This window comes from Myotis brandtii, unplaced genomic scaffold (genome assembly GCF_000412655.1).
Source record: "Myotis brandtii unplaced genomic scaffold, ASM41265v1 scaffold74, whole genome shotgun sequence".
NCBI classification, from domain to species: domain Eukaryota; kingdom Metazoa; phylum Chordata; class Mammalia; order Chiroptera; family Vespertilionidae; genus Myotis; species Myotis brandtii.
Genome location: NW_005370944.1, coordinates 380132 through 389592, shown reverse-complemented (window position 1 = coordinate 389592; position 9461 = coordinate 380132). Strand labels below are relative to the sequence as shown.

Genomic DNA, 9461 nt, shown 5'->3' with positions numbered 1-9461 from the left:
AATAACAGAATTAGAAAATAGCCATTTTGTGACTCCTAATTAAGTACTTGATTGAGGCAGGATTATCAAGGATGCTAAAGTCATATGGTAAAAGGTGACTGTGATATGAAACTGGATATTTCGGATACTAAGAATAACTTTTTAAAAAAATACATAATCCTTGGTTGGACTCTGCCTTGAACAAATAGCTATAAAAGACATTTTGGGAACAATTAAGAGAAATTTGAATGTGGATTAGGTGTTAGATGATGTTAAGAAGTTGTTAATTTTATTAGGTATGATAAAGGCAGAGATTTTCAGTGTGCCGAGGCATGCTGGTGTGCTGCAAGAATTTTTAAAACATGCAATTCCATCCCTAGCCAGTTTGGCTCAGTGGATAGAGCGTCAGCCTGCAGACTCAAGGGTCCCAGGTTCGATTCCCTTCAAGGGCACATGCCTGGGTTTTGGGCTTGCTCCCCAGTAGGGGGCATGCATTCGGCAGTCAATCAACAATTCTCTCTCATCATTGATGTTTCTTTCCCTCTCCCTTCCTCTCTGAATTCAATAAAAGTATATTTCAAAACAAAGCCATGCAATTCCTGCTATTTAGTCAGGGCACTGACCTCTTTTCCTTTAGATTGTCAAATTAAAACATGACAACAGCCAATACAACAATAGCCGTCCAGTGTGAATGAATCAATGTTAAACCTATTTTTTGTCATATTGGCAAAAATACACTTTTTGGCGTGACACAGAATTTTCGTAGTTAATGTGTGCCATGAGATGAAAAAAAGTTGAAAATCACTGGATAAATGTATTGTGGCTTTGTAGGAAATTGCTTTTTAGAGATGCATGTTGAAATATTAGGGATGAAATGTCATAATTTGTCTAATTTACTTTAAAATACTTCTCCCAAAATAAATGAATTAATAGATGAAGGAAGGAAGAGGCAGAAGTCCTAGTATGAAGGGCGCAGATCATGACTATTGGTCAGGCACACTTAGGAAGAAACTTACAGAGGCCTCCTGAGGCCTGACCTGACCTGACCTTGCTTGGTCTGTCCTCACCTCCCTGCACTCTCCCAGTTACACTTCAGCCACACAGGCCTTCTTTCAATGAGCCCATTGCTTTCCTTCCTCCAGGCCTTTGCACTGGCCATTCCTTTCATCTGGCATGTTGTCTTTTTTATATATATATCTTAAGATTTTATTATAAATTTATCTCACAGGCCACATGGAAATAAAAGGACTACGAACAGTCTCTTGAGAAACAGGGAGCTGAGGAGGGCCAAGATGGGCGCATTCCCTGGGGAGGGGCCCCTGTAAGGGAAACCAAACAATCTGGTGAGACTCCAACAGCATAAGAAACAAACAGGTCTGTGGTAACATGGCCCTGGGGAACTGGGCCCATGCCTCTGTGAAGCTACTTCCATAACTCTGTGGCCAGGGGTCAAAGAAGTCCTCACATTCCTAGGGGAGGGGGCTGCATTCCAGGAGGGGACATGCCCACTGAAGTACCTCCTCCAGGAGGATACCCTTAGGGGGACCAGTGAGAAGCCTCATACCAAGAGGTGGGACCATCATGCCTGGAGGGGTGTCCCTCAGCCCATAGGTGGGGAAGGACCCCCATGGCCAGGTCTGTACTGGGTTAGGGCCCCTGTAATACTGGCAGTGGCAGCAGCTGCAACAGTGCCTCTTAGAGAGTTGGGATGGCCCCATGGACTGGCCTGGCATGTCCTGCAGACACCTGGGGCACAGGAACACCAGGTAGGATTCCTTTGCCAGCAGCCTTACCAATCCCTGGGCCCCCAATAGCTCCAGCAAGTGGCACTAGGGCAATGCCAATATCTTTGGGAGGAGGTCCCTCTACTGTCATTGAGACCAAGTTTTCCCTTTGAAGCCGCTCCAGACTGAGTACTCACTTCTCTTTCTGCTTGACTTATTGAATTCATCTCAATCACATTGGATCAAATTAATATGCTTGTCGAAAACCTTGTGAAGGTGCCAATATAGTACCATTCTGCAGGGTGCACCTCATCCTGTAGTCAATGTGCTGCATGCAGCATCTTGCTGCTCTTGCCCACAGCCGTGTTGGTGGCTCCGATTCCCCTAGCATGTGCCAGCCCCACTCTTTGCTGGCTACTTCTGAGGTCTCCGCCTGTCACTGCAGAGAGACCCTACCCCCACAGAACCACCTGTCGTGGGTTCTGCTTTCTCGCCTGTTTTTTGTTGCTTGGCTGCATTTCTTACCCACAGGCGGTAATGATTCTGTTTATAAGTTATGTGTGACTGTGCGTTGATACTTAGTGCCACCACTGGGTCCCCAGGGCCTGCGTTTATCGCGCACCTGCGTGCTCCCTGCGCACATCTGGCAGGAGCCTCTGCTTAGGGACAGGGATGCTGTTTCAGGCTGGGAGTGCTGGCCTGTCACTAGCCTGGTGACTTCTCCAGTCACAGACAGCTGCGACGCAGGACCTCGGACCTCACCCCGATCCCGCAGGCGCCACCTTCCCAGCCAGGTGACTGCCCCAAAGCCTTTCCTACACCCCGGACCCGCAGCTCGGGGACCCCAACCCGGAGGCCTGGGCCCCTGCCCCAGGAACTACATTTCCCAGCGGGCGCTGGAGCAGCAACCGGTTTGGGATGTGCTCTTCAGCACGGCTCCGCCCCTCGACTGCAACCCCCTAGTGGCCGCAGGTTGGCGGAGAGGGGCGCGGGGCGCAGGTAACCCGGCGGGAGACGGCTTCGGGGGTGCGTACCGCAGACTGAAGAGAGGATGGGATTTGGCGGCTTTGGGGAGGAAGGGAGCCAGGGTGTACCGAGGACAGGCAGCGGGAGTGAGTGGCGAGGATTGGGGGAGCGATCCAGAGTGCCCGCCCTCAGCGGAACTAGGAATCTGGGCCTTCACCTTTTCCAGCAGCGCGAACCCTCTCGGGTGCCGGGTCCCAGACTGCTTGAAGGTGTGGGAGGGGAAAGGGGTCTGCCCTGGCTAAAGGGCCCCTCTGCCCGACCACATCTGCGCCTTCGATCCCTCAGCGTCTCGGGGGGCGGGTAGGGAGGTAAGCGGCAAGCTCCCCTCCTCAGCCAGGTGGCCAGGGGTAGGGAGAGGAGGTGGAGCAGGTTCCCCTTGGGCCTAAGCGCCGAGCAGGGCGTGTCCTGTTCGATCCTGGACCTTTAGCCTGGAGCTCTGGGAGACCGTCCAGGCGCAGACGTACCTAGAGACATCTGCATCCCCTCCTCCTGTTCTGACTCGTCCTCACTGCCAGCTGAGCCTCTCTGAACGTTAGTTTTCCCAGCTCCCAACTCCCAGGTGCGGTCATGCTCATTCCCTCAGGGATTATGACAACAGATGAGGTCGGTTCTGAGCGGTGCGGTGAACAAGCTGAGCTTTCACTGGAGAGGTAGAGGCAGACAACAGCCAATTTCAGATTTGGGAGTGCCATGAAGAAAAGAAAACGTGTCTGGTGGCGGGTGGGGTGGAGAGGCTACTTCGGAAGGGTGACCAGGGAGGGTGGCTCAAGTGCTCCGAGACTGAAGGGACAGCAGGGCAAAGGCGTGGGGGTGAGAGAGCAGTGCGCTTGGAGCAAGCGAGTGAGGGGGGGCCTGGGAAGAAATGAGATGACAACATGGGCCCAGGAAGGATCTGGACTTTACTCTAAAAGCAGCGAGGGTTCATGGGAGGTTAATAAAGGCACTCACGCTCTCCCAGCCTGAACTTATCAGTGCCATGGGCTTTCCCAGCATTTTCAGTTGGGGGCCAAGGGCTGTGGCCAGGCCAGCAGAATTTTCTGCCAAACCCAGCTGTCCATGATCCCCTGATTGGCAGGGCCCTCCTTTGTAAAATGGGGGTGATGAATCCTACCTCACAAGGTGCACACCTGTTCTAACTTGCAGCCATCCTCCCCCCACAAAATGCCTGAGGGCCCTGAGCTGCATCTGGCCAGCCAGTTTGTGAACGAGGCATGCAGGGGGCTGGTGTTTGGCGGGTGTGTGGAGAAGTCACCCATCAGCCGCAACCCCGAGGTGCCCTTTGAGAGCAGTGCCTACTACATCTCAGCCTCAGCCCGTGGCAAGGAGCTCCGATTGACACTGAGCCCCCTGCCTGGGGCCCAGCCCCCACAGGAGCCACTGGCCCTCATCTTCCACTTCGGCATGTCTGGATCCTTCCAGCTGGCACCCAGCAATGCACTACCACCCCATGCCCATCTGCGCTTTTACACGGCTCCTCCTGGTCCCCAACTCACCCTCTGCTTCGTGGACATCCGCCGCTTTGGCCACTGGGAGCTCACGGGCGAGTGGCAACCAGGCCGCGGGCCATGCGTCTTGCTGGAGTATGAACAGTTCAGGTAGGTGAGGGGCAAGTCCCAGACCCTTCTGAGCCTCCCTTCCTTCCTCTGTAGACCAAGACAGTGTATTTCCCTGGAGACAGCTCCCTGAGCTAATGGATGTGAAAACCCAAAACTGATATGGGAGGAGGTAGGGGTGAGGTGAATAGGTAGGCATGCCCTGAAGACATAGACAGTTACTGTGAGAGCTGAGGCTGGATCAGTGCCCCACACTGCTTCTTGGTGCCCTCAGGAGGCCCTTAGAAAGGTAGAGGGTTTTAACAACATAAAAGAAGGGAGGCTGAGCCGGAAGGAAGGTTTTCAAGGTAGTGGGGAGGGAACTGCCTAACGACATGGTTTCTGAATCAGGTTTTGTGGTCTCCCACATTGTCTGCCCACTGGTCTGTGTCCCATCGTCTCCTCACTGACTGTCTTCTACCTGGGATGTGATGCAGGTCACTTACGATGGCAGTGTCAGCCACTTTTCTTCCTCTAAAGAGGCAAATGTGTATGAGTCTCTGTTTTGTGCCAGGCCCCGCTATAGGTGTTGGGGTACAGCAGAGATCAAGGGCTGAAGTTCAGGCAGGGCAGGGAGGACAAGAAAACAAACTAGATTAATTCATATAGACACATTTCTAAAAAATCCAAATCCAAGAGGGAGAGAATGACTTTTGGTCAGGAAGGGAGGGAGGGGAGACACATTAGGAAAGATCACATTCTAGGAAGTGACATTTGAGCTGAGACCTGCTTGAGAGCCAGCCATGCAAAGCTCTAGAGCAGTGGTTCCCAACGTGGGGCACACAACCCATAGGGGGGCAACTTGATTTTTAAGGGGGGCAACTCGAGAATGAATTAACAGTGAATCTTTAGTACTTCTTATGGTTCTAGGGGCCTCATATACAGTATATAAATATATATTGACATATTTGTGCATTTTAGTTCTCTATGTTTTGAAACTTTATTTGCAATTTTTTCCATATCACTTCATATTATTATTTTTAAAACAATTTCTTAGTGATTTCTTCCTCAGTACTTCAACTGTCCTTTCATTCTTTTATTTTTCTCTTTCATGGATGCCATGTTCTTTGGAAGCTTGTTTAGACCAAGTTAGTGGCCTTTTAGGCTTCCTCCATGTGAATAATAAGAATTATGTCACAGGGGACGGGGGAGAGGCACCAGGATTTTAGAGATGCTCAGGTGGGGCATGGCTAAAAAAAAGGTTGGGAACCACTGCTCTAGAGGAAGAGCATTCAAACTGACCAGCACCACAGATGCAAAGGCCTGGAGCACATTTGGTAGATCCTCCCTTCCTTGGGGACTGCCCACCTTCACTTGACCCTTAGGAGACTTAGCTGCCCACTGTGGGTCAGGGCATGTCTGGTGCCACAGGAGGCAGTTGACTCCTGGCCTTCCTAGGCAGGACCCCAAGTGCACCCACAGGGAAACATCTGTGGCCTTGGATTCCTCCACTCACCTCTCCTGGGAAGAAAACACTAAGAAATTGTTTTAAAAATAATAATATGAAGTGATATGGAAAAAATTGCAAATAAAGTTTCAAAACATAGAGAACTGAAATGCACAAATATGTCAATATATATTTATATACTGTATATGAGGCCCCTAGAACCATAATTAGTACCAAAGATTCACTGTTAATTCATTCTCGAGTTGCCCCCCTTAAAAATCAAGTTGCCCCCCTATGGGTTGTGTGCCCCACGTTGGGAACCACTGCTCTAGAGCTTTGCATGGCTGGCTCTCAGGTTAACTCTTTGCCAGCTGGCTCTGAGGTTTCTCTCACAGAATGAGCATCTCAGTTATTTTCTTGGTCCTATAAGCTGGGGAGCCTTCAGAGAGCTAGTCACCAGGCTAACCTTCTGCTCTTTCCTTTACCCCAGAACTGTCTTCTATCCCTGTTTCAGATGCTTCTCAGGCCCATCACTGAGTCAGTCTTGCCATGACCCCTTTCCACAAAGAAACAAGATACATTTCTTCTTCACAGTGTTAAGGAGAGATCCATGACCCTTAGAGGTGGGGCAAGGCTTGCTGGAGCCCTTACTCCCACGCACTTGCTGGGTGAGCTAGTACTAGCCACATAAAATCTTCAGGTCTTGAGAAGAATTGACCCTTCAATGTTAACTCTTCATATCTAAACATCCAGAAGTCCTAGATAGGGAGCTGTAGATTGTAGGCACACCTGAAGTCCCGTGATCACCTTGCTTTCAAAAATGCCTGGAGTCTGGTATACTCTGGTGGCATTCACACAACAGATAAGACTCATGTGTGTTCCCTTGAACTCGTTGCTTTTGATTGGAATTTTTCACCTTTGTAATGAATTAAAATTCCATATTGTTCTCATTTAACAGATAGGGAAACTGAGGTTGTCCCTGCCAAAATAGCACTGAGGCTTGGAAAAGGGAAACTGAGACTCCCAATTTCCTTCCCCTTATACCGAGGAGCAGGTTCTCCCAGTTCCTATCCCTCATCCATGGCAAGGAGTGGGGATGGGAGGGCAGAATGGGTCTCATGTGCCCAGACTGTGTCCCTCCAGGGAGAATGTGTTACGAAACCTAGCAGACAAGGTCTTTGACCGGCCCATCTGTGAGGCCCTCTTGGACCAGAGGTTCTTCAATGGCATTGGCAACTATCTGCGGGCAGAGATTCTATACAGGTTAGCATGCAGGCCATGGACACAAGGGCTGGGTTAGCTGGGTGCCCACATTCCCACTGCTTAGCATGTTTCTCTCTTTCTACCCCACTGTAGGCTGAGGATACCCCCCTTTGAGAAGGCCCGCACTGTTCTGGAGGCACTGAAGCAGCACAGGCTGGTGAGGGTGCAGGGGAGGAAGGCTGGGTCTGGTGTCTCGTGTAACCCAAGCAGCTGTTAGTTTTTCCTTCTCTACAATGTGTGTGTGTGTGTGTGTGTGTGTGTGTGTGTGTGTGTGTGTAACCCAAGCAGCTGTTAGTTTTTCCTTCTCTACAATGTGTGTGTGTGTGTGTGTGTGTGTGTGTGTGTGTGTGTGTGTGTGTATTGGGGAGGAGGGGAATGAACCATCTCTGAGTCCTGCCAAGCTCAGAGGAGGTCTGCTCCCGACGGATCAGCTGCCTTCTGAGTGGCTCTGCCCCTTTTCCAGAGCCCCAAGTTGACCCTGAGCCAGAAGATCAAGGCCAAGCTGCAGAACCCAGATCTGCTGGAGCTGTGCCACTCAGTGCCCAAGGAAGTGGTCCAGCTGGGTGAGGCCCGGGAGCCAAAGATGGCCAACTACCTGTGTTGGCATATTGTATAACCCTGGGACAGTTGCTGCCCTTCTCAGGGCCTGGGGAATGGAAGTTTGTAGACCTAGTTGTTGCTAAATGGACTAGGCCTCCTCACTTGTCAGGTGTCTGTCCTCCAAGCTACTCATGAGGCAGGCAGGGCAAGGATTATTAACCCCACTCCAGGATGAGCAAGCCATGGCCCAGAGTGGAGAAGAGGTCACACAGCTGGAGAAGGGAGAGCCTTGGCCCCTGACTTAGTCCATCAGGCTCCCCCTCCTCCCAGCCTCAGTCTGCCCTCTAGCCCTCTAACCTCTGTCTGGCTCCTCTGTCCACAGGCGGCAAGGGCTATGGGCAAGCGAGAGGGGAGGAGGATTTTGCACCCTTTCGAGCCTGGCTGCGGTGCTATGGCATGGTGGGCATGCGCTCCCTGCGGGACCGGCACGGCCGTACCATCTGGTTCCAGGTTTGGGTCCTAATGCTCACACAGGCAAACAGAGATCCCAAAGAGGCGGGTGTGGCAGAGACCTGGGGTCACAGCCAGGCAGGCGATGGGGTCTCTATCTAGACCTCCAAGTTCACACTGTCCCTGAGGGTCTAGGCCTTCCCTATGTTATGCCCCTCCCCTCCTCTGAATCCCAGTGTCCCAGCTAGTAGAGCAGCACAAGGCAGGGTGGCCTTGATGTTGGCTCTGACCTGGCAGGGAGTGGGCAGTGAGAGGCTTCCTAGGGGAGGATTACAGTAACCTGGAAAGATAGGTGTGAGTCCTGCTTCTCCAAGGGAAAATGACGCCTGTCCCAACCAGGCTGATTCCTGAATATTCCCTGTTCCATTTTAGGGGGATCCTGGACCTCTGGCACCCAAAGGTAAGGTACTCCCAATACAGTAAGCTAAGAAAGCAAAAAGGATATGTTGCCCGCAAGGGTTGCAGCAGTCTCTGGTGCCCACTCCGAGTCACCCCAAAGTGGGAGTCTGGAGAAAGGGCCCAAGGCCATAGGACCTTGCAACCCCAGCATCAGTGTCCTTCAGGGGGCAAGTCCCATAAGAAGAAATCCAGCGGAGCACAGCGGGGTCCTGAGGATGGAGTGGAGGTATGGCTCCCTGCTCCTAACTCCTCCCTGAAATGTCCCCTGCCCTGGCCAGACCTCCCAAACTAGACTTTTGGACAACTGCCTTCTGTTAACAATGGGGGGCGATGGTGGGTCCTAACCAACCTCTGAACTGCTGAGTATCTCAGGAACCTGTCTCTCCTCTATCCAGGATCATCCACCCCCAAGCAAGGCCCCTTCCAGGACACGAAGGGCATGGAGAGGCCTTCCTGAGCAAACAACAGCCCAGCAGCCTGAGGGGACCAGCCTCCAAGACCCAAAAGTCCCCCCAGTCACTGAGAAAGGGAAGAGGAGAGGGCGAAGGGCCAACTCAGGTGGGCCTTCCTGAGCATTTTCCTCTGGAGATGGAAGGGGCATCACCAAACGGGGCTTTCCAGAAGGAAAGGATGGCAGTACGGGCAGAGGTTACTTGTGGAAAGGAAGGCTGTCCGGGCAATCTTCAACCTGGGGTCTGAGTTGCCACCTCACCTGTCCTCCCCACAGGCTGCTGCAGACCTTAAAAGATAAAGACTGCCATCCCATCTTTGGAGCCTGAGGAGACCTCAGCCTCTTAGCAGGAGGATCTCCTTGCTTGCACCTATCCCTTCCCGCTGCCTTGCCCTGGATCTGGGGCCTTGTGTGGCTTTCTAGAAGCATGCAACAGGTTAAAGGGGCTAGATGCCTGTGACCTTGTGGCTGTTCCCCACATAACTATGTTTTTAATTGTACCCACCATCCCCATTTTTTAAGCCCATGTGAAAAATGCTGTATTTTTAAAAATATAAATTGGTAAACTTCTTGGGCTGGCCAAGTTAGTT

General features: G+C 51.7%; 1 protein-coding gene and 1 pseudogene across 6 annotated transcripts; one reads left to right on the top strand and one right to left on the bottom strand.

The window, feature by feature from the left end:
- Positions 1-1428: 1428 nt before the first annotated feature.
- On the bottom strand, positions 1429-3203 carry LOC102256064 (annotated as a pseudogene).
- On the top strand, positions 2656-9441 carry NEIL1 (nei-like DNA glycosylase 1). Of its 6 annotated transcripts, none has more exons than XM_014530441.1 (10): positions 2656-2729; positions 3873-4324; positions 6852-6971; positions 7065-7128; positions 7435-7534; positions 7894-8021; positions 8394-8421; positions 8585-8646; positions 8816-8978; positions 9148-9441. In XM_014530441.1, exons 2-10 carry the CDS (start codon positions 3891-3893, stop codon positions 9162-9164), a joined length of 1116 nt encoding a protein of 371 aa, XP_014385927.1. In that variant the 5' UTR covers positions 2656-2729; positions 3873-3890; the 3' UTR covers positions 9165-9441. The 6 variants fall into 6 exon arrangements, with proteins under 6 accessions (XP_014385927.1, XP_014385926.1, XP_014385928.1 ...); XM_014530440.1 differs by having other exon boundaries at positions 6837-6971; XM_014530442.1 differs by lacking the exon at positions 7435-7534 and having other exon boundaries at positions 6837-6971.
- The last annotated feature ends 20 nt before the right edge of the window (positions 9442-9461 follow it).